Below are 25,445 nucleotides of genomic sequence, written 5' to 3'. Positions count from 1 at the left end.
CATGTGTATGCATATGGCTGATTCGCTTTGTTGTGCAACAGAAACTAACACAGTATTGTGAAGCAATTATACTCCAATAAAGATGTATTTTAAAAAAAAAGACAATCCTGAGCTTACAGATTTATAAGATGGCATTAATATGTAAAACTCACTAGAACTAGTAGTAAAGTAGAATAGAGCACCTGGCCCAGTGGTAGGTGATGGCAGGCACTCAAAGCAATGCTGTTGAATTATTTTCGGAAGAATTTACAGCATTAAGCTTCCTCAGGCACTTTGGATGTGTCGCCCCCTCGTGGTCAGGCTTAGTTGGAACAACAGTATGCCCCACCGTATTCCCTGGTCAAAACTCACCTCCAGGTCCCTAGCTCTGAGAGGCAGGAGCTACTGTCTAAAGGGGTGGAGGGTGCTGAGTTGAGCCAAACAGGGTGAAGGTGAAAGAGAGAGATCGAGCAAGCACATATTTGGACCAAGAGGGGATGCCTATGTGACTCTAAAGTAAATTTTCATATATTGCTAAGAAATTGTCTTCGAAGGCAATTCCAAAGAAGAATTCTAAAAATGCAATACAGCAGCATAAGAGTGAAGGTACAATACAACTGCCTAAGGGTGTCACTAAGAAAGGCAGGATCACCTGAATGTATATATTCAGTGCTCCAGCCACCCAAGATTAATGACTTCTTAAATGAATGGCCATGCATTTTGCATTAGTAAGCCTCCGTATGTGCTATTCTTGCAATTGAAAAAGCCTTTCTCTACCTGATCTTTAAGATTCAGCTTCATACCTTTCTTACCCTCCTAGGCCAAGTTAGCTGATTCCTTCCCATGAGCCCTCACAGGATTTAATACAAAATTAATTTAATGCACACCCGGTTCTATATATGAAATTCTTAGTTTCCATGTCTATCTTCCCCGTTTGTTAGTGAGTTCCTAGAGAACATCTCTGAATTTCCAACCCACTGCCTTGTCCACCATGAACAATTATCTAAGATTACTTCCTTAGTCCCTCACCTTCACACAGCTCATTTCCTTTATAGTGCTTATGGCTATCTGAATTGCTTGTTTTCTTGTATATTACCCATCTCCCCTGCTGAAATGTAAGCTCTAATGCAGCAAGGAACTTTTCTGATGTGTTCATCATCATAATCCCAGTACTTCAACCTGACTGGCATAGTGTATGTACTCAACAGTTATTTACCGAACGTATGAATTATACGTGCTGAATGTTTACCAAATAGATATGTAAATAACTAATAGTACATTTGTTTTAAAAAATCACTTGATTATTTATAATCAAAAAGATATTCAACTCCTAGAAGATGATGGAGAAGTAAAAAACAGATTCCTGGGACAGCTCCATTTTAGACTTGTGGTGTTGGATTCTGGATAAAATTATCTTTCAACCTGGTTATTATCCAAGCTAAAGACAGAACTTGAAGGAAAAACAGTGTGGCAAATGGTCCAATGGTGGAACACCAAGTGTCAGGAGAAGTTGGCTCCTACCATCCTAAGGTCCACTTTCTCAGAATAATATAAGGGTACAGGGTGAACCTTCCAGAAACCTGAATGACTAGCAATTATTTTTAAGGTCCTTGTTTGCTAACAGAAATATGAAATGGAGAAAACAGCAAAATACAAATCTATGGGTTAATTTCTATGAAAATCATCAAGAACCCTAAGCTTCCTACAAATACTTGTTCTTTAACTTCTGATCTCTTTCGGTAAAAAGAAACACAGGAATTATAAATACATTGTATTTTATGCCTTTGCTTGAAATTCATTTTTATACATTTAGATACCATTGCTTTATTTAATCGAGTTTATACAAACTTTAGAAGAGTGTTTTTATAATTAACAGTTGATTAAATATGGGATTACTTCTACAAGCTTGATAATATGGTTTTAGTTTAAATTACACTCATATATATATGAGTTTCACATTCTGTTTATATGGAAATTGCGATTGATTTACCTAACTTTGACTTATGACATCTTTTCCAGGCATCACATAACACGCTCCTTTACTTAAGGACTCTCTGTGAAATTAAGCAATGGACCAAATACGACCTATTCAAATCTTTCAAATCTTTCTACTTTCTGAGGACCAACTGAAGCCTGATTTTTCCCTTCAAGCTTTCCCTAGAAACACCAGTTCACACTGTTCCTTCCCCCTCCCTAATTTTGGCAGCATTCTTGCTGGGTAGACATTTGAATTCAGTTTTTCCTCTACCACATGTAGTAGATCTTTGGCTTTCATGCAGTTGTTACTGTGCATGACCCTAAATGCCGATGACTTGTAATCACTTGTAATTTTGCTGAGGGCCAGTTCTGAAAGTGTGGGTTGACACAGCCCCAGAGGAAGCCAGCTGACCGCCTTCCATGGACAGGTCCACGTGGCTTGTGGCTACGCTGCACTCCCCTCACACGAAGCCATTAGAGACACACACCCCACACATGTACACCCTACTCAGTTTCTTCCTGGAAAATGGCCTAAAAATCAAACTCAGTATTGACGATAGAAGCTCTATGAAAGCGATAGTTCTTTGCCAGAAAATAGAAGTTTGGGATAAGTGAAAGAATAGAATATTCATTTGGTACCTCTGAGCCACACAGTAAGTCAATATTTTGCTGAAAGGACCAGTGCAAATCCTTTTTACTGCATTTAATAGACAAACGTATGTACACATAGTTTAGTAGTATTCACAAATTTGGGGATTTATAAAGGTCTCTATACAAAGTCCACTTTAAAAATATTCCTTAGAAGAGAGCGCTGCCTTTCCAATAAGATGTGCAGCTAGAGAGTGGCTGCCTTCATTCGTTGCATTAAATTTAGCGGATGCTATGTGCCAGGCCCTGTGCCAGACATTGTACATAAATTTTTTCATTTAAACTATATACATTCTCTTTTGAGATAGGCATTAATGTCTCTTTTTTTAGAGACACAAAAACTGAGGTTCAAAGACTTTAAGAAACTTGCCTAAGGTCACCCAATTAATAGGTAACAAAGTAAGGATTAAAATCCAGGTAGGTCTCCGTCCAAAGCCCATGCTCCTTCTTCTGTATTATGTTGTATCCCAACCCCCATACCCTTCCCTGCTTCCTACATATTCATTCAATTGTTCTTATTGGATTTCTTTGACTCCAACCTCGTTTCTAGGTTTCCCAAATTCACCTTAGCCAAAATGCTTGCTACCTGAAGCATTTTAACTGCATAAGATACATGCAATTAAATTGTGCATTGTGCAAGATGGTACAGAATGAAAGTGCCACCTCAAAAATACAGTACTGGTAGACTAGAGGGAAAACTAAAGGATTTGAATTAGCTTGCTTTTGTCCTGGTTATGAGTTGCTGGCAGGATGAGGGAATCTAAACCTTGTGCATATCATGCACCACTCACCAAGTCAAGTCCGTTGTAAGTACTAAAGACGCAGACCAGGACAAATAACCTGGTTTGAAGGGGTGGAAGATTGGAAGTTTGGGTGCTGCTGGGAAGAAAAATCAAGCCAGTAGAGGGACATCGTCTGGTCAGGCAAACCTAGAAACTAAAATGAACCATTGGAGAGCCTACTGTATAGCTCAGGGAACTCTACTCAGTGCTCTGTGGTGACCTAAATGGGAAGGAAATCCAGAAAAGGGGGGTTGTATGTATACGTATAGCTGATTCACTTTGCTGTACAGTAGAAACTAACAACATTGTAAAGCAACTATACTCTGATAAAAATTAAAAACAAAATAATGAAATGAAATTGTGCATTGTGTACACACACACACACACACACATACACACGCATGCGATCGTTTTGTGTTTTGAGCACTGACACTATTGACTTCAGGTTGTTTTGGTGTATCCTGTGTGTCTGTGTTGGGAGCTCTGGGTACGTGAAGATAAATGTTTGTCTGAAGTCTTAGTGAAACAACCGTGCTTACATGCCCCATCTTCACGGATGGAGTCTCTCTACTCCACCCCTGAACACATTTTTTCCAAAGGCTTCTGGCAAGAATCCAATTCAGTTGATTTGCATTTCTCCCTCCTCCACACCCATTACTGGAGGTGCTAATAAGCAGAAAGCAGCCCTACAGGTAGACAACAGTTGTCTACAGGTAGACAACTAACCAGGGAAAAGGATGTATAGTAAAGAATCTAGGAAACCTGCAACTGAGAAGAATCAGACAGATTACAGTTCACCCAAGACTCAGTCCATCTGCATGCAAAGCAGAGAATCAAGAACAAAGAGTCAGGGATGAGGAGGTAGAGAGGTAGATGAACTAGACAGACAGGTGTTTTGTGAGCCAAAATAAAGTTGCTGGACAAATCATCGTTTGGCAATAAAAAGCATTGCCAGCGCTATTTTAGAAGTCTTTCAGGATGAGAGGAACAAGTCAATGCTACTTAGGGCAAGAGAGGCTGTGGCCAGTGCGTCACCGTGACCAGAAGCCAACTCTCATCCCATCTTCTTTCTCCTCCCAATGCTCCCCAAGGTTTCACTTTCATTCTCTCTTCTCATTTCCTCAGAGCTCTTTTCCACTCTTTGACTCTCACACTCTAGAAGGTACCCACCATTGCTATCCCCACCTTTGATCTCACCAAAGTTCTAGACCAGCAGTCCCCCATACTCCCCAATGGAGAAATAGCTGTGAAAGGATCATATATTTGCGTGATTCTGAATAGTTCTTACAGTGCTTTATGTGACAGTGAGGTGCACCAAGGTGGAGTGAATTATGCTCTAGACTGAAAATCAGACTGAATTTTAGACTCACACCTAATGCAAACTAGCAGCACGATTCTGGTCAAGTAACATAAAATTGCAAATTTGTACTCTATTATTTTTTTGTACCTCCTAGCTCTAAATCTCTATACGATTCTACAGTTCTTAAAGCTCATGGGATAAGTAAGGTACGTGTCTGAGTTGCATTATTCACTGGGGGCAAGAGAGCACCTAGCAACCTGAGTTTAGAGCTCTCAACTTCTGATTTCCAATCTAGTGTCCTTTCATTAAGAAAGAGGATAAATTCACAAAAATAAAGTACAGCTACTCAAAGACCATCACGCCTGCACCTCACTCAAAATTGAGAAGCCTGACATTTTCAAGTAAGGAAATCCCTAAGTTATACCAAGTTTATGGTCTGAGAGTTCTCATGTGAAAGGATGATTGTGTAGAACACAGAAATGAGGGTCAGGTGCCTAGACCTGACCACTCTGAACACATCACGTGAAACTGTACTTTATTCCCAGAGAAAATGTGTAGCAGTGTCTACTGGCAACCAGGAATACATGTCCTGGCTGGTACCACTGGTCCACTGACTCAGACATTTGACAAACATAGATTGACCACCTCCTATTTCCCAGACACTGGCTAGGTGCTGGAGTTACAGACCTAAACAAGAAATCACCTCTTTTCTCTGCAAGGTTACAACCTGCAGGGCATAAACAGATCAAGGAATATTTTAAGGCCTCTCCCTGAATCATGAAGAAAGGGAAGTGAGTGGGGGCAATTCTTTAGACCCTCACTTTTATCTTGATGCAGACCATGTGCAGATAGGGATGTTCTTAAATCAGATTCTAGAACTCTAGATACACCTATATTTCCAGCTCTAATTCTAAATAAAATCAATACAAAGAACTTCCAGTTTACCCACTTGATAAACCCGGGAACTGATTCAGCTTTTAAAACCTGAGAATACCAACTTGAAGGAGTTTCAAGATGGCAAAGGAAACGCGTTAATTAGCACTGCATTTGCAAAACTGCAGCCTGGTCCTATTAGAAGTAATAAAAAGCCCAAGCCAAAAATGTAAGGATGTAAAGGGACTCTGAAAATGACATTTGGGAATTTCAAAGCATTAAAAACCAATTATTCCATGGTGTGAAGGAGGAAGGAGTGAGTAAATGCCACAGTGAGTTACTAGAATTTGAATACAGTTATAAACAAAAGTAAACTTCTAGGTAGTGGTGACAACCTTCAGCATGTCCCAGAACTGGCTCCTATCTTTCTCTCTCTGCTACTTAACATTGCCATGTACGTCTGTTGGAAGTTTTTTCCTCCATGTGGACACACCACATGGAGGAAAATTATAGTGGATATTGCTGGTCCTCTGCCCAAATTCCCTCTACGAGGTTGGTGCATCCAACACTCCCCTGATGTGAACACTGACTGCCCACAATGTGACCCTTCGCCTTCTCTCGAGAATTTTGCCCTTGGTTGACAGGAATGGCCTCCTGTGACCTCCAGAGTAGCCCACAGCCCGTGACTGACTTATACGGGGGGATAAAATCCCAGCTCCCTTGGCTCAAGGTGGGACAGTTCTGTGCTGCCATTCATGCTCCAGAGCTCCCTATGGGATGTGCTGAGGCTAGATTTTAGCTGATACTGAGACAGGAAGCAGGCAGGGCACCACCTTTAAAAGAATGACACAGCCACTGAGGACGTGCCACTGGTTAGAACCAACTAAATCCAAGATGGTGGACTATTTGACTTCCAGTAGACCATGAGCCTCATTATATGCTCATTGTAATACATTAGCATATGCTAAATGACATACCCACAGGCGCCATGACAGTTAGAAGGGAACCATAGAAGGCCAAAAAGGGGTGGTGACCCAGTTCCTGGAAATCCCCACCCCTTCCCCAAAACAGTTGGAATAATCCTCTCACTCATTAGCCTCTGAAATTACCGAGCCCCTAAAAACAAACAACCCCATAGCCTAGGGCCTCTTGCCTTCTGAGATGGCCCACACTCTGTCTATGGAGTGTGTATCTCCCTGAGTAAAATCTGCTTTCACTCTACTTTGGCTCACTCTTGAATTCCTTCATGCAAGAAGCCAAGGACCCTCACTTGGTGGCTCGTCCCAGGGACTTGCCTGAGACCAGCAACATCACCACATCCACCCTTAGCTTCCTCCCCTGCCTATGCTGCTTCACTCACTTCCTTACAGGCTCCTCCTAAGAGTTGTTAAATTAATTAAACAAGGAGGCCATTAGACTGAGATGGATCTAATGCTTAGGAGGTCTATGTGAGCAAACCAAAATCTAAGCCTGAAATGCCTCGAGGTTACGAAATTGAAACCTAAGGACAGCCAATCACAGCCGACGAGGCTTTAAGCTACAGCTGGTCAATCATTTCTTTATTCTGCTTCCACACTTTATATACGCCTTTCCCCAAGCTCCTGACCACTTCCGGTTCAAACTGATGTTTGCTCAAACTCTGAAAATGTTTAACATGCCTCATTTTATTGTATAATGGAGTCCTTCCTCTGTAATCACTCCTCGAGAAGCTCCATCTCAGACTCAGCCTCCAAAGAATTCTACCTAAGACATTCATCAATGTATTATCTATTTCATAAAGGAAGAGCAATCTGCAATGCCTAATAAGATAAAACGAAGTTTAGCAGAGTCTGCTAGCCATACAACCAGGCACAGGGAGCTCTCTATCTCGAGTCTCATGAGCCTCTCCAAAGAGAAGGAATCAGGTCCCTGAGAATCTGTGCGAATCAGCCTACAGGAACTAAACGTACATGTCCCCGTCTCTCTTACACGGGCAGCTCTGATGTTTCCACCTCGGGGAGAATGACTCATGACTAAATGGCACTGTGAAGTCATGTATGAAAGTGGGCATATTTTCATGCTTTCATTATGGCTGCCTCTGCTTCCACCCCAAGCTCCATCCTAATTTTACGTCTTTGATTTTTATTTGAGCAAATGTAAGATGGGGGCAATTCGAATTACATTCACTTTAAACACTTCCAGTAAAAGACTAACAGAAAGATAACCAAGCTATTGCCAGGTTTTCCTGTCTTGCTCCGTCTCGGAGGTGATTCATGCGGAATCTTGATGACTGCCTTTTAAAGCAACACGTCAGGCCTATTAGCACTTAATTGCACTAACTGTGTTTCCTAGCATAACAAAGAGTCTTGATTTAGGGACATGCAAGTCAGGGGTAGCCTGGGCAGTAGTTCTACTTCCATTTATCAGATGGGAGTTCCCTCGGGTCAGAGACTATTTTCTTTCTGGAAGAACTGGTAGGAAATTCCTACTTAGGTGATTTTTAGGCAGATGGTGGAGCTGATATATTTAGAGTCTCCAGAAATATCATTCTATTAATTACATTGTCAAGACCTTGATTACCAGCAGCCTGTTTTACTCAGGCCAGGGCTAGTTTACATTTACACTTGAGATTCTTCTCATAGAGCTGGGTAGAGAATCAAATTACTTGGTTATATTTCATCTGGAATTTTGGGGGTGAATAGATTGCTACTGTTGGAATTGAAAATTAATGATGGTCCAATGAATTAAGTAATAATATAGAAAAATATGTTGATGGATAGATAGACAGAGACAGAGAGATAAAGAGAGATAGAGAGAGAGCTGGATGAGTAGATAGAGAAGTATCAGTAGAAATAGATAAGGATAAATAGAGATGAATAAGGATAGATAGAGATGGATGGATGGACAGATAGATAGGTAGGGATTGATAAGATAGGTAGATGAATGAATGGATAGATAGATATATAGAGAGATAGATAAATGGAGAGAGAGACAGAGAGACAGAGACAGAGACCTGCCTTTGCACAGTAGTGCTGGTCAATAAAAATGACTGTCCAAGCTGAAATCATACTAAGTGATCTCATAATCAGTTGGAAAAACTGGCATTGTTCTAAGGACTTTCAAAAATGTTATTAAAACATTAAAATTGTCTTACTGTCAGTTATAAATGCATAAGGAAATGAAAAAATAGTAAAACTAATATTTACTAAGTAATCTATCATTTAAAACATTGGAAAGATTGGGGATTAAAGTGCTTTCTTTCTTCGTCGAAAACTTACTAAGAGTAGTTTGAACAGTGCTTGCTGCCTTCTTCTCATCACATAACGTATGAGATGTGTGAGCATCCTATGTCTTGACAAGTCATCATTCTCCTTTATTTTTGGGGGGGTGGAGCCAGAAGGTGGCTAATTTATTATAATTTCTCCTTTTCCATCTTCTTTCTAAGTCTGGATCAGCTAGCAACTATTTTATACTTGGAACCTTCAATGACGTGAAACATCTCTGAGAGCTCCATTAATGTGAAGTTTCTCAGTGGCATCACTTCTTCTGGGTCATCTTCATCCTTTCTTCATAGCTATTCTCTTCATCTACGTTCGTAAGTTTACCTTCACTCCCCCTTTCTATTTTCCATTCCTGTAAATGTCATATAGATTTATCCTTAGGAGACAAAGAGGAAACACAACTACTCACCTGGCTGTCTGTGTGTGAATTAACAGGTACTCTGTGACCAATCATGACAGCCTGGGAAATAAGTGATGTGATTGGTTGCAATCGTGATCACGTCAGCTATGTACACAGTGATCTGTGGAATAAAAACCTTGCAGCAAAATTTGTGCTTTATAAAATTACTTACAGTTAATATGCCATGGTAACTGAAATCTGAACCATGTTGTTGAGAGACTGGGATTATTTAATTAAACCATAATTGGAATTCACAGATGTTGGAAACATGCAAAGCAAGGCTGATGCTGTGTGTGTGTGTGTGTGTGTGTGTGTGTGTGTGTGTGTGTGTGTGTGTGTGTACACAAATTATATTTGGGACTTCCCTGGTGGCGCAGTGGTTGGGAGTCCGCCTGCCAATGCAGGGGGCGCGGGTTCGTGCCCCGGTCCGGGAGGATCCCGCGTGCCGCGGAGCGGCTGGGCCCGTGGGCCAGGGCTGCTGAGCCTGCGCGTCTGGAGCCTGTGCTCCGCAGCGGGAGAGGCCACAGCAGTGAGAGGCCCGCGTACCGCAAAAAAAAAAAAAAAAATTATATTTGTGTGTGTGTGTGTATTCTAGTGTTCCTCTAACCTATTCTATCAAAGATAATTTCAGTCTTTGTAGGACAGGAGAGAAAAGATTTTAGTAAGTGTTGCTCTGTCGTGGTATGTAAATTCCCTCTGCTGTGGACTGAATGTTTCTGTCCCCCTCAAATTTATATGCTGAAGCCCTCATGTGATGGTATCAGGAGGTGGGGTCTTTATGAAGTGATTAGGTCATGAGGGTGGAGCCCCCAAGGTAGGATCAGTGTCCTTATAAGAAGACAGCTAGCCCTTTCTCTCTCTCTGCCACTTGAGGATACAGAAGAGGACTGTCTATACATCATGAAGAGGGCCTTCACTAGAACTCAACCATGCTGGTACCCTGATCTTGGACTTCCAGCCTCCAGAACTGTGAGAAATAAATATCTGTTGTTTATAAACCACCCAGTCTATGGTACTTTGTGATAGCCCGAACTGACGAAGATACCCTTTATTTTCATAAAGGTAAATGAAAGGATTTGAGTTATTTTGATATGTCTCTTAGTTCTGAAACTGTGCTTTTGGTATGTAGTGGTGCTCTGACACGGGGTTCTGGGGGGGGTCTCACTCATATGGACACTTGTTCCCTGGGTCCCTTATTAGCTCAGCTTAGTGGAGAGTTGTGAGCTGTGGAGTTAGAAAGAGGGGTTCAAACTCTGGCTCTGCCACTTTCTAGAGGAGTGATCTTAGAAAAGTTTCTTAACTTCTCCAAGTTTGCCTCCTAGGATAGGGATTATTTCAAGAACATTGCCTGAGACAGACTAGGCACATAATAAATACTAATTACCAGCTTCGTCTCTTCCAACAACACCCTGGGGAGGCACAGCTCTATACACCTTCCCATTTGAAGGAAACTAGTGGAAATGAGGAAAGCTGAGAATTGAACTTGCATCTCAGAGCTACCAACGGGGTTTTCTTTTTTTTAAAATTGTGCTGTGTTTTTGTTTTTAATCTGACAAGAACTGTTTGCAAACTGAGATAACAAGGTAAAGCGAAGACAATACCCTACAAACTGAGCACAAAACAGAATTTAACAATTCTGCCATATCCCTGTTTATTATTGTTTTCTTAAGTAGTGAGAGAGTCACAAATTTATTTTGTTCTATTTATTTTTCTTTATTTTATTCTCTCTTTCTTTTTCTCTTGTCTGAAATCGGACCATTGAAAACACCTCAATAATAACTGTAAAAAGATTAACTGAAGAAAGATGACTGAAAAAATTTGTTTGGGGCATAATGCATTTTCTTGTTCAGGGTAGGGATAAGCATATATGGACCTTTTGGGGCAACTGGGGCTTGCAAAGAGTTAAAAGGCTTGAGACTAATATGATCACGGGAAAGACTTTATATTGGTGCACCTGGCCCATCTACAGGTGAGGGCACTCACAGGGGAAAGCAGTACAGGACCTGTCACTGTGGTGTCGTTCACAGGACCAAGGACACCAAGGAGACAGGGAAAACAGCCCCACTCAAAGGCGATTGCAGAGCTGACCTTGATTCTGTAGAGAGTTCAGGGAATGGCTGCCAGAATTCAAGGAAAGAATTAAAGTGATTGCCATGAATGAGCTGCACTGGATTCTTTTAAAAATTAAAGAGAAAATGATATCACAGCACTGTCCCATTCACTAATTATTCCTGTATCTTGACTTAAAGTGTGACCATAAATAAAACACCTTCTGTTTTCTAGGTCCCAGAGTTCAGGCTACTGTAACACATTACCACAGACTGGGTGGCTTAAAGAACAAACATTTATTTCTCACGGTTCTGGAGCCTGGAAGCCCAAGATCAGGATATCAGCCTGGGGTTCTAGTGAGGGCCCTCTTCCTGGCTTGGAAAAGTCTACCTGCTTGCTGTATCTTCACGTGGTAGAGAGAGAGCACTCTTGTGTCTTCATCCCTTATAAGGGCGCCAATCCCATCATGGAGCTCTCCATCCTCGTGACTTCATCTAAACCTCATTACCTCCCAAAGCCTCCACCCCAAATTCCATTACATTAGGGATTAGGGTTTCAACGTACGGATTCTGGGGGGACACGTTCAGTCCATAGAGGTCACCTCTAAGTTCCCTTCTCTCTGATTTTTTTTTTTTTTTTTTGGCGGTACGCAGGCCTCTCACCGTTGTGGCCTCTCCCGTCGCGGAGCACAGGCTCCGGATGCGCAGGCTCAGCGGCCATGGCTCACGGGCCCAGACGCTCCGTGGCATGTGGGATCTTCCCAGACCGGGGCACGAACCCGCGTCCCCTGCATTGGCAGGTGGACTCCCAACCACTGCGCCACCAGGGAAGCCCCCTCTGGTTTTTTTATATGAAGATTTCCTATTGCCACCAAATCAAATTCAAACCATCTGTCCAGCTTTCAAGATCTTCCATAATTGGGTGCTATCCAAGGTACCAGATTTGCTTACCACCTTCCTTCAGGATGACCCCACTTCCCTTTAGACAAGTCTCTGGTCTGCTCTCCCTACAAACTGTGAGCTGTCACCTCCACTTTTTTCTCATTCTCCTCTCTTGGAGTGTACTGAACTCTCCCCATTGACTCAAGACCTAAGCATTTCTTGGGAGACATTCTTCTAGTCCCTGGACCATCTCACAATGAAGAATAACATTAAATATAAAGTTTTCCTTCTGTGTAGTGTAGAGGAAGTTTTAGGGTTTGCACTGAACAGGATTTTAGAGGGAAAATGTTGCCTCATATTGTTTTAGTTCATGTAAATGCCAGTTTTAAAAACTTGAAATTGAATATAATATGTACAAACCTTGTCCTAGAGCTACTGCTATTAATCCAAAAATATCAAAGATTGACAGTATAGGAAAAGACAAAGGATATCAATTTAAGATAAATTACAGCTGAATATATATAGGATCATACTTTATATCTTTACAAATACCAAGTGAATTCTCTGATATTTGTGATAATATAAGAAAGCCACAGTATTAAGGATTTTCCACTCATTCTAACATTTTGCTAAAAACCATTCATATGTCTACGCACTAGGATTCAGTATTAAATATTTATTCAAAAAAATTCCAGTTTGCATTTGCTCCCTTGGACTTGATCTATGGTAATCTTTTAAGAAGTTCTGAAGATGAAGGCAATAAAAGACATCCTTGCCTCTGATAATTATCCATGATAACCCATTATTGATTGCTCTTATGGATATAATGCATAATACAATTTAAAGAAACATCTGTAATGATGCTCTGAAATTACATCAAAAGAATAACAATATTCTAAAAGCAGAAAGCTTTTTATGCACCTTTATGACTGCTCCACAAGAATGCTTAATGTGTCTACTGATAATTTGGGATAAGCAAAAGGCATAAGCAGACAATTTATAAGTGAGAAAATGGAACCTTTGGGAAAAAATGTCAATATCACTACTAATGACACAATATCATTTTTCAACTATCCAGATAGTAATGGTTTTAAATGTAGTTGGTGTCAAAAGAGATGAGAGAAAAGTACCTTCCAGAGTTGAGACCATCTCAGTTACTTGCAAGGTAGAGGGATGTGTGTGTTGGACAGCCTCCTTTTGCCTCTAGATCCACGCTCCATCCTTTTCTGCCCTGGTCGGAGCCCTGGGAGTCTGACCCTAACAGCATCAGTGGGGCTCTCTTGCCTCTGGCTTCCAATCAGCCTCAGCTAATGGGAGACACCAGCAGGAGATCGGCAGGCAGGGATTGGCAGGGGTTGTGTTTCTCTCCCAAAGACCATAGCTCTTAGTGGATGCCTTTTTCTATAGCTACCAGTCTTGCTAGTTTCAGGTAACTGCTCCTGTTCCTGGCCACTTCAGGTTAAAGGATGGTAGTGACCTCTAACTGTTGAGCTCTGGAGTGCTTCTCCATCCCTTACTGGTTTTCATTGCCTTGGCCACACCTTATACATCATTGCTATGTTAAATCCCTTCCAGTCATCCCTTTTGAGTTTGCCACCCACCTCCTGCTGGATCCTAAAGTATGCAGTACACTTCCACGTCCACTCTGGACCCTAACCAAGTGAGGACATTTTTCATCCCAATCAACTCCTCCCCTTTTCCTTCTAGAGTGAATGTCTATTGTTTTTGCTTTCCCAGAACCCATTCAGTCTTTTCCTTGCACAGCAGCCTAATTTTCCATTGGAGAACCACCTCCCTTCAACAAACGGGGCAGGCACATGGTTTGGATCAGGCTGATCTTAGGACTTTTGTGGGAACTATGAGAGCAAAGAGGTTTCTATCCCCTGAAATAGCCAGCTACAAAAACAAATCAAAACAAAACCGCCCCCACAAGCCTGGAACTCTTAGGCCAAGGAAAAGGGGGCTTGCTAGGGTATAAACCAACAAAGTGGTTTGTACAGGGTACAAAGAGATGGAGAGGCAGGTCTATTATTATGATTTGAGTCCCTGGATCCCACCATGCCTGAAGCTTACACTTGGACACTGTAGTTATCAGATGTGGTAGGTCCCCTTTTATGCTCAAGCTGCGTTGAGCTTTCTGTCACTTGCAACTGAAAGATCCCTGACTAATGAGACTTCTCCTAATAAAAACACATACATTTGGAGAGAGTAAAAAGTGGAGAGGGTTAGAGAACGACTTCTAAAATGCTATCATCCAGATCTGCAGTGCTGTTTTCATCAGGAATCCCCACACCGTGGTGTCATGAGAGACTACCTGTGGTTTTTGTTTATTATGATCTTGGTGCCACCACAATCTGCACTGTCCCTTTAGTCCTTTGAGACCTGTGAGAGACGGGACAATACCAAATCAAACAGCCCACTTTGTGTTGAACTTTGTGGCTGAGACCCACGCATGAACTGATGCGAACAAAGAACAATGGTGGAAAACTGCCGAATGCTGTGTTCAAGTATTAGTTTCAAGTGCCATTGGACTGGGTCTTCTCAGATGACATGGTTCACTGGCAGGAAAGCTGTTATTGCAACAATCATTATTCCCATTTACCGCCTATTAGAATGTGAGTCACTGGGAGGTCAGACTGTCACCAAAGCCCAGTGTTCCTGAGCACTCAAGGTCAAGTTCAAGGGACAGCAATCAGATGTAAGGGCAACGGCAAAGGCTCGATCCTTTGAAATCAAGAGGAGGGTTAGCTCCCAGGAGATTGCTGCAGTGAGTTTTACTATCTTCAACGTATCACACCACTTGGGAAAAGAAGTCAGAGTGACAGTGTTACCATGACCCTAGGTCCTTTCCACAGCAGCTGTCCTCCCTGCGGAAAGACAGTAAGCATTTTTTCATCTTTATACACCCCTCCCCACTCCTGCCTAGCACCGTGCCTAGCACAAAATAGGTGCTCATAAATGATGACACATTCAGAGCCTGCTGGCTTAAGAATACAACTTAAAGATAATATATGAGTCAGCATGGAGTAGTTGCTTAAGAAATCCTTGCTGTTATTATCATTGTTATTATTTGGAAATGCATCTATGTTAACAAGCAGGTCCATCAAAACCCACACGAACCCTCTTTTAAGCAACAATTTCAACCTCCTTACCTCCCAAGGAGACAGCTGTGTTGTGAGTCTGAGTTATTTCCCCTGCCCTTCCTGTGTACATATGAGAATCAGACTGTCCGGTCACTTTCTCACTCATTCATCCATGCAACAGACAATTAGTGACCACCTGCATCTTGCCACATATTGGACCGTCTGTGGGGAATCAAGGTTGCTGAAGACACAGCCCCCGCATAATGCAACGGAAAATCTGCCGGAGACAGGCGAGAAATCCCAATGAGAGAATCAGCCTGTGGAATGAGGTACCTGACTTCAGTGGTTGCAGCAAGTGCTGGGAAAGCCTGGGGAAAATGCCTAGGACGGGGGGAACGTTTTCCTTACCTTTTCTGCAAGCCAGCCAAGATGCCTGATCTCCCGGCCCCCAGCAATGCCCGTCTTCCCCAGCTGCTCTCGGACCTCGGTGATCACTCGGGTGAGCAGGTCACTGACGTTGGAATGGATGGCACTGAACCAGGCCTGGGCAGTGGCTGGGTCCTTGCTCCTCAGGAGCACCGTATGCTTAGCATCTGGAGAGTGGATTTCAAGTTGCCTAGAGAAGCAAAGAGAGAAGAGTTGGAAGGTTCCCTGGCAGATCATGCTTCCTAAGTCCTGGGCCTCAAAGGTGAACTAATTCTTTGTTTTCTTTTCCCATTATACATTTTATTTTAATTTTTAGCTTTTCAATTAAGATTTTTGAACTTATTTTTCAATTGAATAAAAGATTCTTTATAGTGCTTTACAATTTTCAAAAGTTTCACACAGATGAGAGTTCATATAATTCCGTAATAACCTTTTCCCCCACCTCCTACCTCTATACTGCCTCTCCCTGCTAAGTTGAACTAATTCTCTACTCTTACTTTTAACTTGTTTCCCATGGTTTACCTTAAGGCCCCCATCATTCATTCATTCACTCACTCATTCATTCATCTACAAACATTGACTGTGCGCAGGCATTGGTCGAGGTACTGGGGGCCTAGCTGTCCAACCATCCAATCACCTGAATTAAGGATGTCTGGTTTTCCTGTTACTCAGCTGAGTGGCTTTTTAGTAGTATCATATTAAGACTTGCAAACTGTGAGCTGATATTAATTTACCTTATCTCTCAATCCACAGAGGATTTTAACAATACACTCACAACCTAGCTGCTGCTGGTGGGAAGTAGACTGAAATATCTACCCACTTGCTTAATCTTACTGCTTAGGGTTAATTGTGAATTAGCATCAAAGACCACCAAACTGCATTCTTTAAGAATCCTGTCTGTGGCTCATTTCCCTACCACTTAATACTTGGACAAGTGTAGCGCAGGAGTGAGTTGGCCGAGGAAGGGGTAACAGTGGGGAGAGAGATGCACTAAAAGTGTTGTTTATTTATTTTTTTTGGCTGCATTATGCAGCTTGCAGGATCTTAGTTCTCCGACCAGGGATCGAACCTGGGGTCCCCGGCAGTAGAAGCACGGAGTCCTAACCACTGGACCACCAGGGAATTCCCAAAAGTGTTATATTTAAAGTCAAATACCAAAGTTTATGACAGAACTCCAACGGGATCACCTGAGATTCAGAGTGAGATCTACATACTGTAATTATGGTAAAAGGCAGAAATTCTAGACAGATCCTTTTAGTTTTTAACTTTTTGTTTTGAAATACTTACAGATTTACATGGCATTGCAAAATCAGGACAGAGAGGTTCAGTACACCCTTTACCCAGTTTACTCCCATGTTTCTATTTTACATAACTATAATACGATATCAAAATCAGAAAACTGACGTTGGTAAAACACAAGCGTATAGTTCTCTGCCAGTTTAGCATGTGTAGATTCATGTAACCACCACTGCAACCAAGGTACAGAACCATTCCATCACCACAAAGCTCTCCCCCCAGTCATCCCTTACAGTCACAAGTGCTGCCCTCCCCTCCACCATCCCAAGTCCCTGGCAACCCTTAACCTGTTCTCCACATCTATAATTTTTAGACAGATAATTTTCATTGCAGAGAGAAAAGCATACATTTTATTTATTCATTCATGTATGTATACGTGCAAATAAATAACATTTCTTCACTCATGTTTGCATTAGAAAGATACAGGGATTGGGAAATTCAAAACTAAATGAAATGAGCCATGTATCAATTTCCCTTCATCCCTCAATAATTATGCTAACATTAATTATTTACTATGTGTCAGGCAAAAATTTAAACCCTTTTATATTATTTTTTATAATTTTTGTAATATCCCTATGACTGATATTATTTACCTCATTTAACAGGATAAAAAAAAACAAACAAAAAACTAAAGTTTGGAGGGACAGAGAAAGAACTGACTCAAGGCCACAAAGTTAGTGATACTGGGATTCAATCATGATGCTGAGGCTTAAAAGACCATGAATTTTAATACTGAATTACAATGCCTCTCCTTTAGACTGGATGACATCCAATAAGGGAGCATCCATTGTCTTCTACAGCTGTCTCAAGGCATCATCACCAACAAATACGCCCAATAGTGTCCTACTTAGCTCCTAAATTAAAAATAACAATTTTGCAGATCACCAGAAAATTAGAAGTCCCAATGTAACCTGGCCTCATTTACATTTGAAACCAACATTTTAGAGTGAGTAAACCTTTTCTACCCATAAACTTAAATGATAGAAAAAGAATGATTTAAAAAGTAGAATATCTCTAGGGGAGTTTTAGCAATAATTAGCGGGTTTTCTTCGGTAAGAAATTTGCAAAACAAGTCTTCTCGCTAAGACTTCAAAGGTTTTATGTGATGAAACAGGGAATTTTTTAGGTGACATGTGTTCTTACCCAGAAGAAAATACTCTCATGCCTCCTAGGCACTTTTCAAAGAAATGGGTGGTCAATCTAGGGTGAGTTTTCCTTCCCTCCCAAAGTTCTTACTCCTCAGTAAAGCTGAGTAGCCAAACACAAACTAGGATTCTCCAAAAACATTACTGAGAGCTCAACTTGCTTTTCAAATTATTCTATCAATATCCATCATTCTAGGAATTTAAAACATGCCAATATTTCTCTTAGAATATTTTCCTTTGAAGACCTGGATTTTTTTTTTTCTTAATGACAGTTTGGGAAGCAGCCACTAGCCAGGTATCACACATACACACACACACGCATACAAAAATGATGCCAGCAAAAAGGAAAGAAAGAATAATTTCTTTGTTGGGTTGCCAGCATAACCAGAGGAAAGCTGGCCTGTAAACAGAGGTCCAGGCTAGTGAAGAGGAGGCCCATTTTCCCCAGATTTTGACAGCATTTATCATTACTATTAATTTTTAAGTAAGCTTTTAAAGCATAACATATAGATGGAAAAGTGCACAGACTGTAAATGTATTTTCACAAAGGGAACACATTCCTGTAACCACCACTCAGATGAAGAAACAGGATATTACAAGCATCCCAGAAGTCACCTCACACTCCCTTTCCAGTTATTTTCCCCTCAAATAACCACTAGCAGAATTTCTGTCACCATGGATGACTTTTTTCAGGCAAAATGGGTGAGGTTTTGTTTGTCTGTTTTCATTTGTTGTTGCTGTTGCCTGCATTATAGGGAGGACCTTGGACTGTTTTGGAGGCAAGGTTTAAATACCAGGTCCTATGCCTTTTTCGTGGTGGTTCTCAAAGTGAGACCACAGACCAGCAGCAGCAGAATCATCTGGGAACTTATCAGAAATATAAGTTCTCAACTCGTACCTGGACCCACTGAATTAGGAATTCTGGGAGTGAGGCCCAGCGATCCCCCTCCAGGTAAATCTGACACAATTTAAGTTTGAGAAGGGTGCTCTATGGGGTCATAAGAAAAAAGCATTGAGCTTGGTTGTTTGCCAGGGTCCCCATTGGCTGAGGTGAACATGCTGAAAAGTGAACTGACCTCACCCTGCCCCATCAGTCTCAAAGAAGGAACAGAGAGGACACAGAATAGAGAGGCTTGTGGCTTTTTACAGTCAAAAAAAGAAAGCAGCGGAAGTTCTCCATCAAAAGTATTCTTCAGGGTTTCCCTGGTGGCGCAGTGGTTGGGAGTCCGCCTGCCGATGCAGGGGACACGGGTTCGTGCCCCGGTCTGGGAAGATCCCACATGCCGCGGAGCGGCTGGGCCCGTGAGCCACGGCCGCTGAGCCTGCGCGTCCGGAGCCTGTGCTCCGCAACGGGAGAGGCCACAGCAGTGAGAGGTCCGCGTACCGCAAAAAAAAAAAAAAAGTATTCTTCAGGAACCCCTGAGTAGTTTGTTTTTTTTTAAATCATTTAATTAAATACAGATGTTTGGACCCCATCCCAGACCTATTAAGAATTTCTAGAGGTTGAGGCCTGGGTAAATACTTTACATGTTCCACAAATTATATAGATTAAGGATCATGGCAGGCCTTTCTGAGCTCAAGCTCAAACCACCCCCCACAGAGCTATGCCCGTAGGGGATTGTCACCAGAAGGGCAACACAACAGAGGGCTCTTGGAAAGTGTATTAGTAATCCACTGCTGAGTAACAAATGCCCCCAGAACTAAGTGGCTTAAGACTCCAAACTTTTGGGACTTCCCTGGCAGTCCAGTGGTTAAGACTTCGCCTTCCAATGCAGGGGGTGTGGGTTTCATCCCTGGTCTGGGAGCTAAGATCCCACATGCCTTGGGGCCAAAAAACCAAAACATAAAACAGAAGCAATACTATAACAAATTCAATAAAAGACTTTAAGAAATAGTCCACATCAAAAAAAAAAAAACTAAAAAAAAAAACCCTCCACACTTTTGTTATCTCACAAAAGTTGCTTAAGTGTCTTCATGACATGGTAGCTGGTTTCCCCCAGAGAGCAAGAAGAAACTACTATTCCTTTTATCACCTGGTCTCCAAAGTCATATACCATCAGTTCTGATTCATTCATTCTTTTTTTTCTTTTTGATTTGAAGTTTATTTTATTTTAATTATTTTTATACAGCAGGTTCTTATTAGTTATCTGTTTTATACATATTAGTGTATATATGTCTGATACATTCTTTGTGTTGGAAGTAAGGCACTAAGTCCAATGCACACTCACGAGGAAGAGTTAGGCTTCACTTCTTAAAGGGAAAATAATCAAAGAATTTGGGGACATATCTTAAAACCACCACAGAGAGGCCTTGGATGAAGTAAGGTTCTGGAGAGTCTGTCCTGAATGTAAAGGGCGAGTGTTTGCGGTTGTGAATGAACAGCCTAGGAAGGGCTTACAGATTTGAGTGAAGAGGAAGAAGATCATTCTTTCTGACAAAGCTGCAGCTTTGTCAGCTTTATAGATTCTATAAAGAGACAGAATGTGACTCGAGAGGGGTCAGTGTCAACAAGGGGTTGAGAAAGAGCCTTTCACTGAAAGCATATGGGAGCAGCGTGAAATCACCAAAAAATGATAGTGCGTGAAGAATTGTTGGCTCGTCTGGCACAGAAATGATGTCAATTATTTGTGCAATGAATAAATGAAAGAATTCAGTGATCCACATTCACTTCTCCCTAAACCCAAAGGGGAAGGAGGAAGAAGAGTACCAACCTTTCCTTTTAATACCAATGTACTCTACATGCTAAAGCAAACAATAAGTAGCTGGTAGCACGAAAGTCCCCAGAACTTCCGAGAGACAACTCAAGATTCTGGTCAAGGTCATGGAGTGACTATGTATATATATGGTTACTTATCACACTACCTAGCACAAATCTCAAACACACACACTTTGGCTTAATTTGTCATTTAATCTTATTTTGCCAAAATGTAAATGTACCAGGTGCAATGCATGTCTTGGAGGATAAGGAGAGAAAGAAATCCTATTCCTGGGCTGGCTGTGCAGTAGTTTTTTCAGTAGCCCATTTTTAAAGAAAACGATTTACAACCACATGTGTCAGGAGGTAGTTGTTAAGCATATGGATTTGGGGGTTCAGGCTGACTTTAAAACTTGTTGGCCGTGAGCCACGTTCCTTAACCTCCCTAAGCTTCAATTTTCTTATCCGTAAAATGGCTCAATCTTGCCTCTCAAGATCATTGAAAAGACAAAAATGAGATAACGTATGCATGGGATATCACAGTGCCAAGCTAATCTTGATCAATTCTGGTTTGTATTCCGGTTTACAATGAAGAGTCTTCCCAAATTTGCGTACAAGAAGATGGTAGTGGTCCCATGAGGCAAGGAAGAGTCCTCCAGGGTGAGCCCTGAGACTCTTTTTCAGAGTACTTGGACTTGAAAAATGCAAGCCCCAGGAGAAACTAAAATGTTATACAAGGGCTATTTCTAAAATCTTGGGATGGAAAAAAATAACTTTGGGGAGAGATACATGAGTTTCTTGAGAGATACTGGAAGATTTGGGGCAAACCTGATTCTACATTATCCCTTATCCCATCTACCTAATTTATTCCACCTAAAAGGACTTTATGAGGTTTATGTTGAGTTTTAGCCATAACTAGAGCTACAACTATCTGTTGAAGTCCTTTTGCTTTCTGAACTGCCTAAGCTAACCAGTGACTCTGGGGGTGAGAAGAGATGTGGAATGGTTTCATCTTACTGAAGTATTTTGCTGACAACCTACCCCCAAAGAACCATTTTGTAGGGTCAAATATTTCAGGTAACTCATTCTTTAAAAAGGCACTTTCAACTCCAGTAATTACCTCATCCATTTGTAAAGGAGAGATAAAGATGAGGAAATAAAGTAGGAAGAGGGGAGGTGGCCGGGGTGGGGGAGAAAGAAAAGGAAAATAAGAAAAACTCAGGGATGGAAAAATAACTAAGTGGTGTGTAAAAATGGCACTGTGGTTGGATGGCTGAAGTCATGAGAGTCAGAGAACCAAAAAATGCCTGATACAATGGAAGTGAAAAATGCACAGGGCAGACAGTGAGAGCAGTGTCATATCATTAATGTAAAAATGATCCAAATAAATGTTTGTAAATGTGGAGACTATGCCTGGAGAGGTGTACAGGTAGGTTCAGTTAGGAGGGAAATTGAGTGACTGGACAAGATAAGAAGGGAAACTTTCTTTTTTAAAAAATTAAAAAAATTTTTTATTTCAGAAAAAATAGTTCTATGCTAGATTTTACATATGGAGACATAAACATATACACATTTAATAGCAGAAGAGGTACAGTAGTCCCCCAAAGCCAATTTCTGTAATCGAAGCCATATCTTCACAACAGAGAGAGTACCAAAATATGTTTGCAAGCCACATAAAAACACAGCCACATTATAAAAATTGTCTTATTGGCCTGGCTGAATACAAATGCCAACAAGCAACTGAGAACACAGTCAATCCTTGCAGAATGTTAGAACCAAAATGAATCAGCAAACCCACTCACTTAAGAAGGGAAACTTTCACTGTATAACTCTGTATTTTCTGAATTTTGTTCCATGTGTACCCACTGTGTATTCACCGTATTTGAACAGGAGAAGAGGAGGAGGGGGAGGAGGAGAAGCTGGAATCCCTTTTTGTTTCTTAGGCTGCCTCAGGTTGGTTAGCCGTTGGGGGGAGGAGGAGGGGGAGGAGGAGGGGGGAGGAGGAGGGGGAGGAGGAGGGGGGAGGGGGGAGGAGCAGGACTGGCCTGTTGGTTAAAACAACATTGTCCCAAAGCCCAAGCTCTGTCATTTATAAACTGTGCTTCTTTATGGACATCTGTGGTTCTGTCTGCCCAGTTTCTACTCCCCCCTTTTCTGGTAACAGGCTTTACCTCCATTCTCAGTCTATGTGATTTGGGGGCTTGATGGGTTAAAGGTTGTAGGTGTGATGCAATTTGGCCAAGGAGATCCAGTCCCAGGATTTCTTCAGGAGTCATTGTTAAGATGATGTTTTTCTCTCATCATATATACAGAGGGAACAGTTATAATCATGGATCTGCTGATGGCCATCTGGCCATCAAGAGGGGTGGTCTGCCTGCAGATGAAGCCAATACAGAGGAAAGCAGAGCTGAAAGATGAGAGACCTGGATCCAGCCGTACCTGACACTCAGCATATCCTTGTATTTTCTTCCATGTTCCCCTTTTGCAGAAGCCAGTTTGAGCTGTGTAATTTTCAAACACAACTACAAGTCCTGAATCATACACAGATCACAGATTGGTCACAGTTTCTATGAGCCTTGAGTTTCTTTATTCCTATAAAACAGGGATGGGGGCTTCCCTGGTGGCGCAGTGGTTGAGAATCCGCCTGCCGATGCAGGGGACACGGGTTCGTGCCCCGGTCCGGGAAGATCCCACATGCCGCGGAGCGGCTGGGCCCGTGAGCCATGGCCGCTGAGCCTGCGCGTCCGGAGCCTGTGCTCCGCAACGGGAGAGGCCACAACAGTGAGAGGCCCACGTACCACAAAAAAAAAACAAAAAAAAAAACAAACAGGGATGATGATGATGAAAGTGATAATGATGATTATAATGAAAGTGATAATAATAACCTTCATGGGCTTATTACTAAGGAACCAAATGAGATAATAACTGTGAATGTGCTTCGTGACTGGTAAATCCTATGTTAGTAGTTGTCATAAGCTTTTGGCATTTTAAGACTGTATTGTTGGCTCAGTTACTGGAAAAAGAAACAATATTAGTGGATGCAATGCTTTTATATTATCTGGACCCATGGGCACATATAAGCAAGTTAGCCCTCTCTTAGCTACACTATTAGTAACGAGACAGTCATGCCTATTAAAGCAGAAAATCCCAGTACATCTCTTGGGTTACAAAATGGAGTTGGGAACATGCAGTGATTTCTTTACACATGCACACAAAAAATATGCTGTGAGTATTTGTGAGTCTTCCAGACACGCACATGTGTATTGGGTGCTGCAGAGAAAAGTAGAATGCATGGTCCCTGCCCCCAAGAAGCTCGCCATGTGTAGATGGTTGAATAGTTTCTCCCCCAATTCATGCCTATCCAGAAACTCATATGTGACTGATTTGAAAATAGAATCTTGGCAGAAGTAATGAAAGTAAGGATGATAATGAGATGCTTATTTTATTAATCTACCCACTGGATTAGGATGGGTCCTAAATCCAATGAGAGTGTCAGTATAAGAGACAGAAAAGATACACAGAGAAGAAGGCCTGGTGAAGATGCAAGCAGAGACTGGAGTGAAGCATCGCAAGGCCAAGGAATGCCAAGGATGGCCTGGAATGGTTTCTCCCTCACAGCCTCGGGAAGGAACCAACCCTGCCAATTCCTTGATTTCACACTTCTGGCCTCCAAAACTGAGAGAGAATATATAAAATTCTTTTGTTTTAAGCTTTCAGTTTGTGCTCGTTTTGTTACGGCAGTCCTAGAAAACTAATAAACCATGGAAGTATCTTCCTGTGCATAGCTGAACTGGGACTGCACTAATGTTTAAAATATATGGATGCTTAGAGCCAAGACAGATTTTTCACGACATCATGTGAATCACTACATCCACCCGTGCCTGTAGTTGGAGTCACCCCCTTGAACTTCCTGGTTTCCTTTTTTCATTTAAGTAGTTTGAGTTGAATGTCTGTCACTTTCAAAGAAAAGAGTCCTTAACTACTTTTTCTTCCTGTCTTCAAGATGGTCTTCAAAAAATATTTAAAGTTAACTTTTCCTGGGTTTCTATTACTATTTATGTTTATGTTATTTACTTGCTACTTGTTACTTACATTTATACACATGCACATCTTCTTGTAAACGAATAATGTTTTGAAATTTAAGAAATTGAAAATGAAATTATTTAGAGAAACTTGGAAAAATCAGCTGCTATCCTCTGTTCAGTTAAAACACGGTATTTTACCGTGGTTCTATTTTGTATAGCTCAGTGTTTTATAACAAAGCAAACACCCGTTTAACCACTACCAGAACAAGAAATAGAATATCGCCAGCGCCCTATATATATATGAATGCTTAAAGGAACTTGTAAGATGCAGACCACTTAAAACTGTAGCGATCCTGCTTCCATTCCAACACATGTTGGTATTAAAAAATCTTCTCCTTTTGGCAAAATAATCTTACTCCTACTCAGATTCAATTCTATAACCCGAAACAAAAGGGAAGCCTTCTAAAATGAGACGCATAGGGGCTTCCCTGGTGGCGCAGTGGTTGAGAGTCCGCCTGCCGATGCAGGGGACACGGGTTCGCGCCCCGGTCCGGGAAGATCCCACATGCCGCGGAGCGGCTGGGCCCGTGAGCCATGGCCGCTGAGCCTGCGCGTCCGGAGCCTGT

The 25,445-nt window shown here is 41.7% G+C and overlaps 1 protein-coding gene across 1 annotated transcript in view; it reads right to left on the bottom strand.

The window, feature by feature from the left end:
- Positions 1–25,445, bottom strand: part of SNTB1 (syntrophin beta 1) — a 246,707-nt gene that overhangs the window by 77,379 nt on the left and 143,883 nt on the right. The window contains exon 4 of the mRNA XM_024129385.3: positions 15,641–15,848. Coding sequence (XP_023985153.1) covers positions 15,641–15,848 — 208 coding nt within the window. The remainder of the gene's footprint in view (positions 1–15,640; positions 15,849–25,445) is intronic.

The sequence above is a fragment of the Physeter macrocephalus genome, chromosome 15 (assembly GCF_002837175.3).
Source record: "Physeter macrocephalus isolate SW-GA chromosome 15, ASM283717v5, whole genome shotgun sequence".
NCBI classification, from domain to species: domain Eukaryota; kingdom Metazoa; phylum Chordata; class Mammalia; order Artiodactyla; family Physeteridae; genus Physeter; species Physeter macrocephalus.
The sequence above is the reverse complement of the archived record's forward strand: the minus strand, read 5'-3'. Positions and strand labels throughout refer to the sequence as shown.